The following is an 18,330-nucleotide window of genomic DNA, read 5'->3' as shown; positions in this document are numbered from 1 at the left end:
ACGTGATGGGCCGAATGGCCTAATTCTGCTCCTATCACTTATGACCAATCACTATCGTCCTGTTTTGCACTTGTACTATCTGTTGGTGGGCATCCAAATGTTGAATTGGGCGGCAAGGTGGGGCAGCGGTGGAGTTGCTGCCTCACAGCGCCAGAGACCCCGGTTCGATCCTGACTACGGGCGCTGTCTGTACGGAGTTTGCACACTTTCTCCGGGAGCTCCGGTTTACTCCCACGCTCCAAAGACGTGCGGGTTTGTAGGTTAATTGGCTTCTGTAAATTTCCCCTAGTGTGTAGGGAGTGGATGAGAAAGTGGGATAACGTGGAACTAGTGTGAACACGTGATCGAAGGTCTGTGTGGACTCAGCGGGAATCTCTAAACTAAACTAAAATAGCTGTTACAGCCTTCCGTCTTTTCCTTGGTGCCTGAGCCATCTGAATGCCTTCATCTTTCTGCTAACAGGGAGGCACGGTGGCGCAGCGGTAGAGTTGCTGCCTCACAGCGCCAGAGACCTGGGTTCGATCCTGACTCCGGGTGCTGTCTGTACAGAGTTTGTACGTTCTCCCCGTGACCTGCGCGGGTTTTCTCTGCGTGCTCCGGTTTCCACCTAAACTCCAAAGGCGTGCGGGTTTGTAGGTTAATTGGCTTGGTATAAATGTAAATTGTCTCTTGTCCGTGTAGGATAGTGTTCGTGTGCGGGGATCGCTGGTCGGCGCGGACTCGGTGGGCCGAAGGGCCAGTTTCCACGCCGTGTCGCTAAACTATGAACTGAACAAATGCACTCTCCCTGATCTGAGTCCCAACGTGATGTGAATCCGAGACGGTGTTTTTCCTCATTTCCTTTCCAACACTGTCCATATCCACGTCACAGGGTTCTGCAGCAAATGTTAATCACAAAGCAACTTCTTTCATCTTGACAAAATTACTTTCCATTTGCAGTATCACTAGGGATATGTGCCTCTTCCTTTATTTCTGTATCAGTCTTTTGATGTGAAGCTAATGGATCCATGGCCTTTTATCCCAAAGGTCTCAGAATGCTCACTCTTCACAAACGTTCAATGAGACCACGTTGGTGGTTTCATGTTTACGCTGTAGACATCGAGCGTTAAGATCACGAAGGAAACACAGCTCGAAACGATAAGATACGATAGAATTTTATTCATCCCCGGAGGGAAGTTCGCCTGCCAACAGTCATAATGCGCAAGGTACACGAAAACTTGAAATTAAAATTAAATTAATACACAATAGACAATAGGTGCAGGAGGAGGCCATTGGGCCCTTCGACCCAGCGCCGCCATTCAATGTGATCATGGCTGATCATTCTCAATCAGTATCCCGTTCCTGTCTTCTCCCCATACCCCTTGACTCCGCTATCCTTAAGAGCTCTATCTAGCTCTCTCTTGAATGCATTCAGAGAATTGGCCTCCACTGCCTTCTGAGGCAGAGAATTCCACAGATTCACAACTCTCTGACTGAAAAGGTTTTTCCACATCTCCGTTCTAAATGGCCTACCCCTTATTCTTAAACTGTGGCCCCTGGTTCCGGACTCCCCCCAACATCGGGAACATGTTTCCTGCCTCTAACGTGTCCAAACCCCTTAATAATCTTACACATTAAAAGTGAAACAAGAAAAAAAGAAAAAGACAAACGACTGTTGGCTGGCTGCCGTGTGCACAGCGCCTTCACCGGAACAAACAAACGAACAAACGGAGACTTATCCCCTGGTCAGAGGATTCTAAAACTAGAGTGCTCTCCCCCTCCTCCCCCACACTGGGTCGTTCCCCGCCCCGCCCTGTTCTCCCACCGTCCCTCATGGCGGTCGCCACACTCTGGGTCCCCATTGTTCTTCATAACTGAGGAGAAGGATGTACCGGTTCTGGAGAGGGTCCAGAGGAGGTTTACAACAATGATCCCAGGAATGAGTGGGTTAACTAACGTATGATGAGCGTTTGTCGGCACTGGGCCTGTACTCGCTGGAGTTTAGAAGAATGAGGGGAGGCCTCATTGAAACGTACAGAATAGTGAAAGGCCTGGATAGAGTGGTTGTGGAGAGGATGTTTCCACCAGTGGGAGAGTCCAGAACTCGAGGTCGTAGCCTCAGAATTAAAGGGCGTTCCCTTAGGAAGATGAGGAGAAATTTATTTCTACATAAGGTGAATGGAGAATCTGTGGAATTCTTTGCCACAGAAGGCTGTGAATATTTTTAAGGCGGAGATAGAAACATGTTTCCTGCCTCTCCCTTCTCTCCCCACATTCCCATCACCTCCACACACAGTTTCGGGTCGAGTCTGAAGAATAGTGAAAGGCCTGGATCGAATGGAAATGGAGAGGATGTTTCCACTAGTGGGAGAGTCCAGGACTAGAGGTCACAGCCACATAATTAAAGGACATTTCTTTTAGGAAGGAGATGAGGAGGAATTTCTTTTGTCGTAGGGTGGTGAATCTGTGGAATTCTTTGAAGGCTGTGGAGGCCAAGTCAGTGGATATATTTAAGGCAGAGATAGATAGATAGATTCTTGATTAGTACGGGTGTCAGAGGTTGTGGGAGGAAGGCAGGAGAATGGGGTTAGGAGGGAGAGATAGATCAGCCTCGATTGAATGGCGGAGTAGATTTGATGGGCCGAATGGCCTAATTTTGCTATCACCGATGACCTTATGACCATCACAAAGGATACTTGACGAACTCTATCGCGTGAGTCTTCAGATATCCCAGTCCAACCGATTCATTAAACGAGGACATGTTGCAGTGGATATTTCGGTCTGGGGGAACAAGAAGTCATAAAGTTAGGTTAGGAATCGTTTACACGCAAGCAAGTGAGCAGACTGCAGAGCTCCAACTCTCCCTGTGTACAAGGCCAGGTGCAGTCCACATAGAGTCATAGAGTGATACAGCGTGGAAACAGGCCCTTCAGCCCATCTTGCCCACACCGGCCAACATGTCCCACATGCTCAAAGTAAACCTTCCCTATTAGAAGCAATTAGGACAGGTTTAGAGGGATACTAGACAAAGTGGACCCGTTGGGCCCAAACCTCTCCTGCATTGGTGCAGCACCCTCTCCTTTCCCCTCCCCTCTCTCCTCAACCCCCCCCCCCTCCCCTCCCCTCTCCCTTCTCCCCCACTCCCCCCCTCCCCTCTTTTTAAACTTTAAAATGTGAATAACTTTAAAAATATAACACCGATTTCAATAAAACTACTTGCATTATCACTAAAGTGACAATGGCGAGTAAGGTGGGCCTAAAATTGTCGCGCTATCGTGTACCGTTTTGGCTGAAGTTCAGTCACAAACAAGATAACAAACGAGAGTTTTAGTATATAGATGGGCCAAACGTGGGCGGGTGGGACTAGTGTAGACGGGGCATGTTGGCCGGTGTGGGCAAGTTGGGCCGAGGAGCCTGTTTCCACACTGTTTGATTCCGTGACTCTATGAAAGTCAAGAGACATGAATGGAACTGCAGATGCTGGAATTTTGAGCAAAACGCAAATGCTGGAGGAACGCAGCGGGTCAGTCAACATCGGTGGAGGGAATTAACAGGCGACGTTGCGGGTCGGGATCCTTCTTCGGATTCATAATCTGAGGAAGGGTCCCGACACAAAACGTCGCCTAACCATTTCCCTCTGCAGATGGTGCCTGACTAGCTGAGTTCCTCCAGCACTTGCGTTTTGCTCAAAATTCCAGCATCTGCAGTTCCATTCATGTCTCTTGACTTTCGGACATGATTATGAGTTTTCTTACGCCCCTTGTTTACAAGAGTCTTGTTTACAAGAATGATCCCAGAAATGAGTAGGTTCACCTATGATGAGCGTTTGTCAGCACTGGGCCTGTGCTCGCTGGAGTTTAGAAGGATGAGGGGGGACCTCATTGAAAGGTACAGAATAGTGAAAGGCCTGGATAGAGTGGATGTGGAGAGGATGTTTCCACTGTTGGGAGAGTCTAGGACCAGAGGTCACAGCCTCAGAGTTAAAGGACATTCCTTTAGGAAGGAGATGAGGAGGAATTTCTTTAGTCAGAGGGCGGTGAATCTGTGGAATTCGTTGCCACAGAAGGCTGTGAAGGCCACGTCAGTGGATATTTTTAAGGCAGAGATAGATAGATTCTTGATTAGTACGGGTGTCAGGGTGTTACGGGGAGAAGGGGGTTCGGAGGGAGAGATAGATCAGCCATGATTGAATGGCGGAGTAGACTTGATGGGCCGAATGACCTAATTCTGCTCCTATCCCTCATGACCCCCCATGTCTGCTCTACTGCCTGTAACGGTCATGTCTAATTGTCCGTCTCAAATCCCCCATCCCCCCCCAAGTCCCTTAGACTCTCCAAACATCTGGTTTAGTTAGATTGTGTCCTGCAGTCTGAAAAATGGTCTCAACCCAAAACGTCACCTATTCTTTTCCTCCAGAGATGCTGCCTGACCCGCTGAGTTATTCCAGCATTTTGTGTCTATCTTTGGTGTAAACCAGCATCTGCAGTTCCTCCCTAGAGATCTAGGTTAGTTTAGTTTATTTTAGTTTACTGATACAGCATGGAAACAGGCCCTTCGGCCCACTGAGTCCAGGCCGACCATTAATCACCCGTACACTAACTCTGTCCTACACACCAGGGGCAATTTACAAAGGGCCAATTAACCTATAAACCCGCACGTCTTTGGGATATGGGAGGAAACCACAGCAGCCGTAGAACGATATGATACGATAGAACTTTATTTATCCCAGGAGTAGGGTTGCCAACTGTCCCATATTAGCTGGGACATCCCGTAATTTGGGCTAAGTTTATTTGTTCCATATGGGACTGCCCTTGTCCCGTATTAGGCCCGGGGGCCGCTGTAGGCCCGGGGGCCGCTGTAGGCCTGGACACTGGAGGCTAACGGAGTGTGTTCGGGGAGCGGGGCCGAGTGTGTTCGCCTAACGAAGGTTGCTTAGCAACCCGCCTCCCGGCCCAGGCGGCCGCCATTGGTGGAGCGGGAGCATGTGGATGTTGGCTGGGTGAGGTCACGTGGGGCGCGGGCGGTGATGCCACTATTTGTCCCTTATTTAGGCGTTAGAAAGTTGGCAACCCTACCCAGGAGGGAATTTTGTTGAGAAAACCCTCGCGGTCACATGGAGAGCGTACAAACTCCGTACAGACAGCACCCATAGTCAGGTTCGAACCCGGGTCTCTTGCACTGTGAGGCAGTAGCTCTGCCACCCAATCTCCATCTTGTAAATGCCTATTTGAAGCACAACCTTGGACCTTTGGGGCCAGAATTCAAAAGATTGCTTCATTTTCAATATTAAATTTTAAAAATCAACAAAAGGAAAACAAAATGGCGGCACGGCGGGGCAGGGGTAGATTCGCTGCCTTACAGCGCTTCCAGCGCCGGAGAACAAGTTTCGGTCCTGCCTACGGGTGCTGTCTGTATGGAATTTGTACGTTCTCCCCGTGACCTGCGTGGGTTTTCTCCGAGATCTTCGGTTTCCTCCCACACTCCAAAGACGTGCAGGTTTTGTAGGTTAATTGCCTTAGTGCATGTGCAAATTGTGCCCAGTGTGTGTAGGATAGCGTTACTGTGCGGGGATCGCTGGTCGGCGCGGACTCGGTGGGCCGAAGGGCCTGTTTCCATGCTGTATCAGTAAACTAAAATAAACTAAACTAACCTAGATCTCTAGGGACGAACTGCAGATGCTGCTTTACACCAAAGATAGACACAAAATGCTGGAATAACTCAGTGGGTCAGGCAGCATCTCTGGAGGAAAAGAATAGGTGACGTTTTGGGTTGAGACTATTTTTCAGACTGCAGGACACAATCTAACTAAACCAGATGGGCCTGTTTCCGCGCTGTATCTCTAAACTCAACTGATCTAAACGAAAAAATTAGTCACGCTCCTCGTGTTCCATAGAACTGCTCAGAGTGTCCTAATGTTGTAATTGCTTTGACAATTATCCGTACTCGGTACATCTGTGAGGGAGTGCATGTCAATGTAAAATGTACACCTTCACTGGCAGTCTGCAATGCACCAAACACCACTGCAGTAAGTCTCCGTGTGAATAGATTAAGAGGAAACAAAAAGGTTTGCTGCCAAATACGGACAAACAGATTCCGTTTTCGAGAGAACGCTTGTTATCTGTAAGCTCCTTCTTAATTTAGTGCCAGTGTATTTGCTGATCATTTTAAAAGAGGATTATATCTTTTGCCGAAATTTAGACACCAAATGCTCCAGTAGCTTAGTGGGACGGGCAGCATCTCTGGAGAGAAGGAACGGGTGGCGTTTCGGGTCGAGACCCTTCTTCAGACTATATCTTTTGCCCGCTGCTTTCCGCATTATACTTTTACCCGGTGAAGTAAGGGGGGACATAGATTTTTTTTTAAAAACTGGAACAACACGGCTGAAGTCAGTCAAAAGCCAAGATTGCTGTGTAGAATGCTAAATGTGTGGTAAAGCAGGTGTGTTTGCCGCCATCCAGTGGTAAGCCTCTGCAACTACCATCCAACAGTAATTCCTACACTGATCTTTCAGTGGGATTCTTTGCCACAGAAGGCTGTGGGGGATTAGGGGTTGCCAACTATCTCACTCCCAAATAAGGGACAAGGTGACGTCACCGCCCTGCGCCCCACGTGACCTCATCCAGCCAGCGGCCACGTGCTCCCGCTCCACCAATGGCGGCCGCCCGGGCCGGGAGGCGGGTTGCTACGCAACCTCCGTTAGGCGGCGTCCGGGCCTCCGGACCAATACTGTCCGGGCCTACAGCGGCCACCTGGCCTACAGTGTCCGGGCCTACAGCGGCCACCTGGCCTACAGTGTCCGGGCCTACAGCGTCCGGGCCTACAGCGTCCGGGCCTACACTGTCCGGGCCTACAGTGTCTGGGCATACACTGTCCGGGCCTACACTGTCCGGGCCTACACTGTCCGGGCTACAGTGTTCGGGCTACAGTGTCCGGACCTACACTGTCCAGGCCTACAGCATCCGGGCCTACAGCGCCCCCCTGGCCAAATACGGGACAAGGGTGGTCCCGTACGGGACAAACCAATTTAGCCTAAAATACGGGATGTCCCGGCTAATACGAGACAGTTGGCAACCCTAGTGGGGGGCCAAATCAGTGGATATATTTAAAGCAGAGATAGATAGATTCTTGATTAGTACGGGTGTCAGACGGGTTATGGGGAGAAGGCAGGAGACTGTGGTGAGGAGGGAGAGGTCAGCCATGATTGAATGGCGAAGTAGACTCGATGGGCCGAATGGGCTAATGGACTAGAGTCTTGATTTCTCTAACATCAAGTAGCCCTTGCAACCCTTCTCTCTCCGTCCCTCCCCCACCATGGTTGGTGTCCTAGTTTCCAAGTCGTCTTGTTGAGTGTCATTATCTGTAACTCGTTTTTACCGAGCCCACAGCTAACAATGGCCTTAAGTTTCCTTAATTATCGTTACATTAACCATTAGCTAGATAGATCTCTTAAGGATAGCGGAGTCAGGGGGTATGGGGAGAGGGCAGGAACGGGGTACTGATAGAGAATGATCAGCCATGATCACATTGAATGGCGGTGCTGGCTCGAAGGGCCGAATGGCCTCCTCCTGCACCTATTGTCTATTGTCTATTTTTTGCATATCTTTCATTCATTCATATTGTCTGTATCTCTCCATATCACCGTCAGTATCCCTCGTTTCCCTTTCCCCTGACTCTCAGTCTGATGAAGGTTCTCGACCCGAAACGTCACCCATTCCTCCTCCCCAGAGATGCTGCCTGACCCACCGAGTTGCTCCATCTTTTTGTGTCTAGCTTCGGTTTAAACCAACATCTGCAGTTCCTTCCTACACAGTAGCAATTATGGCTGGTTTGAACATTTATGACTACTCATAACCTTTATGACTACTTTAAACATTTACGACTCCTTTTAATGGAACAGTACTGACACAAAATGCTGCAGTAACTCAGCAGGTCAGGCAGTATCTCGGGAGAAGAAGGAATGGGTGACCTTTGGGGTCGAGACCATTCTTCAGACCCTCAGACTAACTTCGATTGGACTATACTGGCTTTATCTTGCACTAAACATTTTTTCCCTTATCATGATATGTGTCTGTACACTGTGAATGGGTCGATTGTAATCATGTATTTATTCACAAAATGCTGGAGTAACTCAGCAGGTCAGGCAGCATCTCAGGAGAGAAGGAATGGGTGACGTTTCGGGTCGAGACCCTTCTTCATGTATTGTCTTTCCGCTGACTGGTTAGCGCGCGACAAAAAAGCTTTTCACTCTACATCGATACACCTGACAATAAACTAAACAAACCAAAAAAAAAGAAACTAAATGTCCCATCTCCAGAGATGCTGCCCGACCCGCTGAGTAACTCCAGCATCTTGCGTCCATCATCGGTGTAAACCAGCATCTGTAGTTCCTTCTTACACAGCACAGCACAGCACAGATACAGGATGGATGGGCTCTTTAGCCCAGAATGTCCATTCCAAACACAGTGCCAAGATAAACTAGTCAGGGCGACACGGTGGGGCAGCGGTAGAGTTGCTGCCTTACAGCAAATGCAGCTCCGGAGACCCGGGTTCGATCCCAACTACGGGTGCCGTCTGTACGGAGTTTGTACGTTCTCCCCGTGATAGAGCTCTTAAGGATAGCGGAGTCAGGGGGTATGGGGAGAAGGCAGGAACGGGGTACTGATTGAGAATGATCAGCCATGATCACATTGAATGGCGGTGCTGGCTCGAAGGGCCGAATGGCCTCCTCCTGCACCTATTGTCTATAATGTCCTGCACATCTCCTTTAAACTTTGCCCCTTCTACCTTAAAGCTATGCCCTCTAGTCTTTGACATTTCCACCTTGGGAACAAAGGTTCTGACTGCCTACCCTATCCATGCCATTCATAACTTCAGAATTAAGGGACAAAGGTTTAGGGGTAACATGAGGGGTAACTTCTTTACTCAGAGGGTGGTGGCTGTTTGGAATGAGCTTCCGGTGGAAGTGGTGGAGGCAGGCTCGATTTTATTATTTAAGAGTAAATTGGATAGGTATATGGATGGGAGGGGATTGGAGGGTTATGGTCTGAGAGCAGGTAGATGAGACTAGGTCAGGGAGAAAGTGGTCGGCGTGGACTGGTAGGGCCGAACGGGCCTGTTTCCGTGCTGTAATTGTTATATGGTTATATGGTTATATGGTTATAATTTAATATATTTCCATCAGGGTATCTCTCTCAACTTCCGGTGTTCGAGAAAAAAAAATCCATGTTTGTCCAACCCCTCATTTTTCGTGAAGAAAGACTCAAAAAGCTGGAGTAACTCAGCAGGTCAGGATCTCTGGAGAGAAGGAGTGGGTGACGTTATGGGTCGGAGACCCTGCTTCAGACTGAGAGTCTGGGACAGGCCCTTCGGCCCAAAGTGTCCACGCCGACCATCGATCACCTGTTCACACTGGTTCCATGTTTCCCATCCACTCCCGACACTATTTTTGTAGGGGGCCAATTAACCTACAAACCCGCACGTCTTCGGGACGTGGAAGGGGATCGGAGCGCCTGGAGAAAACCCAGACGGCCACAGAGAGAACGTGCAGAATCCACACAGAGAGCACCCGAGGTCAGGAATGAACCCGGGTTTCTGGCACTGAGAGGCAGCAGCTCCACCAGCTGCACCACCCTAAATAAAAGAACATAGATACCCAGTAAAACAGGAACTCCGGCACGTGATACAACGACACACTGAGTCACACTCCATGTCCGAGAGCAAAAAGCAACTCTCATTCCACCACACGCAGGGCTAGAAGTGTACTTTAGAGATGCAGCGTGGAAACAGGCCCTTCGGCCCACTGAGTCCGTGCCAGCCAGCGACCGTCCTCCACACACTAGTTCTATCCTACACACACTAGGGGCAATCTACAGTCGCCAATTAATCTTCAACCCTGCACGTCTTTGGAGTGTGGGAGGAAACCAGATCACCTGGAGAAAACCACACGGTCACAAGAACGTGCAAACTCCACACAGAGGGCACCCGTAGTCAGGATGGAACCCGGGTCTCTGGTGCTGTAAGGCAGCAACTCTACCGCTACACCACTGTTCCAAACTCAGTGCCTTACGACAGGATTTATTGCATTTGTGTTGCTTACAACATTGTAAAGGTACAACTGCAAGCTGGGGCAATTTAATTTTAACAACCACTGCTGGATGACACCTCGTATGCCCTGGTAGGAGTCTAAATCAATTTTGCGCAGCAGTCAACATTTAAAGAGACCCGTGAGACTTGCACATCATGGCTAGTAGAGCATTTGACAGCACTAGGCCTGTACTCGCTGGAGTTTAGAAGGATGTGGGGTGGGGGGGAGGACCTCATTGAAACCTACAGAATACACTTGTATAACCATTGCCCGATGGGAGAGGGGAGAAGAGGGAGTGGCCGGGGTGCGACTGGTCCTTGATGATGCTGCTGGCCTTGCCGAGGCAGCGTGAGGTGTAGATGGAGTCAATGGAAGGGAGGTTGGTTTGTGTGGCGGTCTGGGCTGAGTCCACAATTCGCTGCAATTTCTTGAGGGGGGGACGTTCATTTAAACATACAGAATCGTGAAAGGCTTGGATCGAGCGGATGTTGAGAGGATGTTTGCACTAGTGGGAGAATCTAGGACTAGAGGTCACAGCCTCAGAATTAAAGGATGTTCTTTTAGGAGGAGATGAGGAGGAATTTCTTTAGTCAGAAGGTGGTGAATCTGTGGAATTCTTGGCCACATGTGGAGGCCAAGTCAGTGGATATATTTAAGGCAGAGATAGGTAGATTCTCGATTAGTGTGGGGGCCAGGGGTTATGGGGAGAAGGCCAGAATGGGGTTGGGAGGGAGAGATAGATCAGCCACCATTGAATGGCGGAGTAGACTTGATGGCAGAATGGCCTAATTCTGCTCCTATCACATGATCTGATGGTACAATGTGCTTTTAATTAATTGAAAGATACAGCATGGAAACAGGCCCATTGGCCCACCGAGTCCACACTGACCAACCCTTCACACCGGTTCTATGTCAACCCACTTTCTCAACCGCTCTCCACAACTCTCTCTGACCTGCTGAGTTACTCCAGTATTTATTCACAAAATGCTGGAGTAACTCAGCAGGTCAGGCAGCATCTCGGGAGAGAAGGAATGGGTGATGTTTCGGGTCGAGACCCTTCTTCAGACTGAACCCGGGTCTCCGGCGCTGCATTCGCTGTAAGGCAGCAACTCTACCGCTGCGCCACCGTGGCCGCCCAAATGGGCCAAATGGCCTAATTCTGCTCCTATCACTAATGAACTGATGGATGCCATTGAGAGCGTAAACGATGCTTGTAATACCTTCTGCAATCTTAAAGCCTTGAAATTTCACCGGCTGGGCATAGTTGACCATGGCGGATAAGTAGGGATGTATATTGGTGGTGGCACCAACATAAGTATAGGATGAAACCCAGGCCTGTTCATCTTCTACAGTTATAGTTGCCTGAAAAACAAAACGAACAAACTTGGGGCAACTTCTTAACATCACAGTATATTACAACATCGATGAACACAGAGAGTGACATATTCTCCTAGTACCCATTGCGGCCTGGGTCAAGAGTGTTTTTAATAGACAATAGACAATAGACAATAGGTGCAGGAGTAGGCCATTCGGCCTTCGAGCCAGCACCGCCATTCAATGTGATCATTGGCTGATCATTCTCAATCAGTACCCCGTTCCTGCCTTCTCCCCATACCCCCTGACTGCGCTATCCTTAAGAGCTCTATCTAGCTCTCTCTTGAATGCATTCAGAGAATTGGCCTCCACTACCTTCTGAGGCAGAGAATTCCACAGATTCACAACTCCTTCCTAAATGGCCTATCCCTTATCCTTAAACTGTGTGGCCCCTTGTTCTGGACTCCCCCAACATTGGGAACATGTTTCCTGCCACTAACGTGTCCAACCCCTTAATAATCTTATACGTTTCGATAAGATCCCCTCTCATCCGTCTAAATTCCAATGTATACAAGCCTATTGTCATCTGTCCCAGATAGTACAATGAAATTCTTACTTACAGCAACAGCACCACAAGAGAACATGTAAACACAGTACACTGTAAACAATATAACAAATGAGAGAGAAACAAAAGTATCAGTGTGTGTATACACACACACACTCACAAATACACATATATAGATTATATATATACACACACACATATGTACACAAAAAAACAAACAGTAACAGTGCAATAATAACAATAATATTCCATGTAGTTCAGAGCTTATTTTTAAGTTTGGAGTGTTTAATAGCCTGATGGCCATCGGAAGAAGCTGTCCCTCAACCTGGACGTTACAGTTTTCAGGCTCCTTTACCTTCTCCCGATGCAGCAGGTGAAATAAGAGCGTGCCAGGGGTGTGATAGACTCTGAGCCCGATGCTGGCACTCCCTTTAGGCAGCGACTCCTGTAGATCCTTCGATGTGGAGGTCAGAGCTTGTATGACCCCAACCCAACCCTTCGACTCGTTACGACGTCGATGAGCTGGTCGGCAGCTGCACCTACTCACACTGCAACACAGCAAGGGCAACCACTCAATGCTTATATACAACGACAACAACACAAGAACAAGAACATCCCTCAGACTCTCTCTCTCATCACTCTCCATCATCTCTCTCTCTCTCTCTCTCTCTCTCTCTATCTCTCTCTCTCTTCACTCTCTCTCTCTCTCATCTCTCTCTCTCTCTCTCTCTCTCTCTCTCTCATCATTCTCTCTCTCTCTCTCTCTTCTCCTCTCTCTCTCAATTATCTCATCTCTCTCTCTCATTCTCTCTCTCTCTCTCTCTCAATTTATTCTCTCTCTCTCATTCTATCTCTCTCTCTCTCTCTCTCTCTCTCTCTCAATTCATCCTCTTCACTCTTCAATTATTTCTCTCTCTCATCACAACTCTCTCTCTCTCTCTCACTCTCTCATTATTCTCTCTCTCTTCTCTCTCTTCTTCTCTCTCACTTCTCATTCTCTCTCTCTCTCAATTTACTACTCTCTCTCTCTCTCAACAATCTCTCTTCTCTCTCTCAATTTATTCTCTCTCTCTCTCTCTCAATTATTTCTCTCTCTCTCTCTCTCAATTTATTCTCTCTCTCTCTCTCTCAATTTATTCTCTCTCTTCTCTCATTTATTCTCTCTCTCTCTCTCAATTTATTCTCTTTCTCTCTCTCTCTCTCTCTCAATTAATTCTCTCTCTCTCTCATTTATTCTCTCTCGTCTCTCTAATTATCTCTCTCTCTCTCAATTATTCTCTCTCTCTCTCAATTTATTCTCTCTCTCTCAATTTATTCTCTCTCTCTCTCATTTATTCTCTCTCTCTCAATTTATTCTCTCTCTCTCTCAATTTATTCTCTCTCTCTCTCAATTTATTCTCTCTCTCTTCAATTTATTCTCTCCTCTCTCAATTTATTCTCTCTCTCTCTCAATTATTCTCTCTCTCTCTCAATTTATTATTCTCTCTCTCTCTCAATTTATTCTCTCTCTCTCTCTCAATTTATTCTCTCTCTCTCTCAATTTATTCTCTCTCTCTCTCAATTTATTCTCTCTCTCTCTCAATTTTATTCTCTTCTCTCTCTCTCAATTTATTCTCTCTCTCTCTCAATTTATTCTCTCTCTCTCTCAATTATTCTCTCACTCCTCTCAATTATTTTCTCTCTCTCTCTCAATTTATCTCTCTCTCTCGTCTTATTCTCTCTCTCTCTCTCAATTTATTCTCTCTCTCTCTCAATTTATTCTCTCTCTCTCTCAATTCTCTCTCTCTCTCTCAATTTATTCTCTCTCTCTCTCAATTTATTCTCTCTCTCTCTCTCAATTTATTCTCTCTCTCTCTCAATTTATTCTCTCTCTCTCAATTTATTCTCTCTCTCTCTCAATTTATTCTCTCTCTCTCTCAATTTATTCTCTCTCTCTCTTCAATTTATTCTCTCTCTCTCTCAATTTATTCTCTCTCTCTCTCTCTCAATTTATTCTCTCTCTCTCTCTCAATTTATTCTCTCTCTCTCTCTCAATTATTCACTCTCTCTCAATTTATTCTCTCTCTCTCTCAATTTATTCTCTCTCTCTCTCAATTTATTCTCTCTCTCTCTCAATTTATTCTCTCTCTCTCTCAATTTATTCTCTCTCTCTCAATTTATTCTCTCTCTCTCTCAATTTATTCTCTCTCTCTCTCTCAATTTATTCTCTCTCTCTCTCAATTTATTCTCTCTCTCTCTCAATTTATTCTCTCTCTCTCTCAATTATTCTCTCTCTCTCTCAATTTATTCTCTCTCTCTCTCAATTTATTCTCTCTCTCTCAATTTATTCTCTCTCTCTCTCAATTTATTCTCTCTCTCTCTCAATTTATTCTCTCTCTCTCTCAATTTATTCTCTCTCTCTCTCAATATATTCTCTCTCTCTCTCAATTTATTCTCTCTCTCTCAATTTATTCTCTCTCTCTCTCAATTTATTCTCTCTCTCTCTCAATTTATTCTCTCTCTCTCTCAATTTATTCTCTCTCTCTCTCAATTTATTCTCTCTCTCTCTCTCTCTCAATTTATTCTCTCTCTCTCTCAATTTATTCTCTCTCTCTCTCTCTCTCTCTCTCTCTCTCTCTCTCTCTTTCAATTTATTCTCTCTCTCTCTCTCAATTTATTCTCTCTCTCTCTCAATTTATTCTCTCTCTCTCTCAATTTATTCTCTCTCTATCTCAATTTATTCTCTCTCTCTCTCAATTTATTCTCTCTCTCTCTCAATTTATTCTCTCTCTCTCTCAATTTATTCTCTCTCTCTCTCAATTTATTCTCTCTCTCTCTCAATTTATTCTCTCTCTCTCTCAATTTATTCTCTCTCTCTCTCTCTCTCTCTCTCTCTCTCTCTCTCTCTCTCTCTCTCTCTCTCTCTCTCTCTCTTCTCTTTCTCTTTCTCTCTCTCTCTCTTTCTCTCTCTCTCTCTCATGAATGCACCAAGGCACATTCCTTGTATGTGTACATACTTGGCCAATAAACCTATTCATTCATTCATTCATTCATTCATTCATTCATTCATTCATTCATTCATTCATTCATTCATTCATTCATTCATTCATTCTATCTATCTATCCACCTCTCTCTCTCTCTGCTTCTCTCTCTCTCTATCTACTTCTCTCTCTCTCTCTCGTCTATGTATTTATCTCTCTATATCTTTCTATCTACCTATCTATCAGTCTGAAGTCGACCCGAAACGTCACCCATTCCTCCTCTCCAGAGATGCTGCCTGACCTGCTGAGTTACTCCAGCATTTTGTGTCTATCTTCGATTTAAACCAGCTTCTGTAGTTTTTTCATCCATCCATCCATCCATCCATCCATCCATCCATCCATCCATCCACCCACCCACCCACCACCCACCCACCATCCACCCATCCATCCATCCATCCATCCATCCATCCATCCATCCATCCATCCATCCATCCATCCATCCATCCATCCATCCATCCACCCACCCACCCACCCACCCACCCATCCACCCATCCATCCATCCATCCACCCACCCATCCATCCATCCATCATCCATCCATCCATCCATCCATCCATCCACCCACCCACCCATCCATCCATCCATCCATCCATCCATCCATCCATCCATCCATCCATCCATCCATCCATCTATCTCCCCCTTTCCCCTCTGACTGGGCTCCTGGGCTCATAAGGGCAAGGATGAAATGAAATGGTCCAATAACCATTAATCAGATCCAGCGGGTCAGGCAGCATCTCTGGAGAAAAGGAATAGGTGACGTCTCAGGTCGAGACCCTTCTTCGGACATTTTGTGTCAATCGTTGGCGAATCTGCGATATTTACTGCCACAGAAGGCTGTGGAGGCCAAGTCAGTGGATACTTTTAAGGCACAGATTGATAAGATTCTTGATCAGCCCGGAGTCAGGGGTTGTGGGGAGAAGGCAGGAGAAATGGGGGTGAGAGGGAGAGATAGATCAGCCATGATGGAATGGCGGAGTAGACTCGATGGGTTAAATGGCCTAATTCTGCTCACACGACTGACAATAGACAATAGACAATAGGAGCAGGAGGAGGCCATTCAGCCCTTCGAGCCAGCACCGCCATTCAATGCGATCATGGCTGATCACTCTCAATCAGTACCCCGTTCCTGCCTTCTTCCCATACCCCCTCACTCCGCTATCCTTAAGAGCTCTATCCAGCTCTCTCTTGAAAGCATCCAACGAACTGGCCTCCACTGCCTTCTGAGGCAGAGAATTCCACACCTTCACCACTCTCTGACTGAAAAACGTTCTTCCTCATCTCCGTTCTAAATGGCCTACCCCTTATTCTTAAACTGTGGCCCCTTGTTCTGGACTCTCCCAACATTGGGAACATGTTTCCTGCCTCTAATGTGTCCAATCCCCTAATTATCTTATATGTTTCAATAAGATCCCCCCTCATCCTTCTAAATTCCAGTGTATACAAGCCTAATTGCTCCAGCCTTTCAACATACAACAGTCCCGCCATTCCGGGAATTAACCTAGTGAACCTACGCTGCACGCCCTCAATAGCAAGAATATCCTTCCTCAAATTTGGAGACCAAAACTGCACACAGTACTCCAGGTGCGGTCTCACCAGGGCCCGGTACAACTGTAGAAGGACCTCTTTGCTCCTATACTCAACTCCTCTTGTTATGAAGGCCAACATTTCAATTGGCTTTCCTTCACTGCCTGCTGTACCTGCATGCTTCCTTTCAGTGACTGATGCACTAGAACACCCAGATCTCGTTGAACTGATTGAGAATGATCAGCCATAATCACATGAATGGCAGTGCTGGCTCGAAGGGCCGAATGGCCTCCTCCTGCACCTATTGTCTATTGACCTTAAGGTTCATTTCATGAAAAAAAAGTTACTTCAAACAGCCCTCACCTTTTTGTTATTCTCCTGTTCAGCGTCTTCGATTACCTACAAAAATAAGAGGCATTGTTTTTTGTTTATGTCTCAGCAATTGAGTACGAGTTCATGAGTTTTGAAATACCCACATTTCATGATTAAGCTTCATTTGGTTCGGAGAATGTCAACGAAGAAACTCTGACTGCAGTAATGGTTTCATTTTGGTGACTTGGATTTTCCTTGACTAAGTTTCCTTTAGTTTTAGTTTAATTTTAGTTTGTAGATAGTGTGGCACGTCGGAAGAGGCCCGAAATAAAGGCGAGAAGCCGGTATTTCTGGACGTTCTGTTTTATTATTCCTCGGTTATCAGACGGGTCGAGTCTGGCAGAATGGCTTCGCGCCCAAAACCTTGTCCTTATATACATGGTACCGGACCGCCCCCCCTGGACTGGTCCATTCCCGTGCCGAGGGGTCGGTAGTAGTATGGCTTGACCCTTGGCTGACGCCACAATAGTTTCATTTTCCTTGACTAAATTTCCTTTAGTTTTAGTCTAATTTTAGTTTGAGACCCGGGTTCGATCCTGTCATTGGGTGCTCTCTGTGTGTGTTTTTTTTAGTTTTTAGTTTATAGAGATACAGCGCGGAAACAGGCCCTTTCGGCCGACTGGGTCCGCGCCGACCAGCGATCCCCGCACATTAACACTATCCTATACCCACTAGGGGACAATTTACATTTATACCGAGCCAATTAACCCACAAACCTGTACGTCTTTGGAGTGAGGGAGGAAACCGAAGATCTCAGAGAAAACCCACTCAGGTCACGGGGAGAACGGGATACAAACTCCGTACAGACAGCGCCCGTAGTCGGGATTGAACCCTGGTCTCCGGCGCTACATTCGCTGTTCAGGCAGCAACTCTACCGCTGCGCCACCGCGACCGCCCGTGATGTTTGCGTGGAATCGGAAATTAAGGACAACATTCCCACCCCCCATGTTCCTTTACAATCAGGGTTTACTGTATACATAAGCACAATCATACTCACAGTGGGTACCAGAGTGTAGGAATAATAGATTAGTCTGAGACATACAGTAGACATACAGGTCAGGATGCATCACAGCTTGGTTTGGGAACAGCTCCATCCAAGACCACAAGGAATTGCAGCGAATTGTGGACGCAGCCCAGACCATCGCACAAACCAACCTCCCTTCCATTGACTCCATCTACACCTCACGCTGCCTCGGCAAGGCCAGCAGCAGAATCAAGGACCAGTCGCACCCCGGCCACTCCCTCTTCTCCCCTCTCCCATCGGGAAAAAGGTACAGAAGTGTGAAAACGCACACCTCCAGATTCAGGGACAGTTTCTTTCCAGCTGTTATCAGGCAACTGAACCATCCTACCACAACCAGAGAGCAGTGCTGAACTACTATCTACCTCATTGGTGACCCTCGGACTATCTTTGATTGGACTTTACTGACTTTACCTTATCATGTATCTGTGCACTGTAAATGGCTCGATTGTA

General features: G+C 47.0%; 1 protein-coding gene across 7 annotated transcripts in view; it reads right to left on the bottom strand.

The window, feature by feature from the left end:
* plcb4a (phospholipase C, beta 4a) overlaps nucleotides 1-18,330 on the bottom strand; it is a 420,446-nt gene that overhangs the window by 89,225 nt on the left and 312,891 nt on the right. For all 7 annotated transcript variants that reach the window (XM_078405629.1, XM_078405622.1, XM_078405625.1 and 4 more), the window contains 3 exons: nucleotides 16,848-16,883; nucleotides 11,284-11,425; nucleotides 2,676-2,760 (listed from right to left, as the gene is read on the bottom strand). In XM_078405629.1, coding sequence (XP_078261755.1) covers nucleotides 2,676-2,760; nucleotides 11,284-11,425; nucleotides 16,848-16,883 — 263 coding nt within the window. The remainder of the gene's footprint in view (nucleotides 1-2,675; nucleotides 2,761-11,283; nucleotides 11,426-16,847; nucleotides 16,884-18,330) is intronic.

The sequence above is a fragment of the Rhinoraja longicauda genome, chromosome 9, assembly GCF_053455715.1.
Source record: "Rhinoraja longicauda isolate Sanriku21f chromosome 9, sRhiLon1.1, whole genome shotgun sequence".
Taxonomy (NCBI): Eukaryota; Metazoa; Chordata; class Chondrichthyes; order Rajiformes; family Arhynchobatidae; genus Rhinoraja; species Rhinoraja longicauda.
This window is presented reverse-complemented; position numbering and strand designations above follow the sequence as displayed.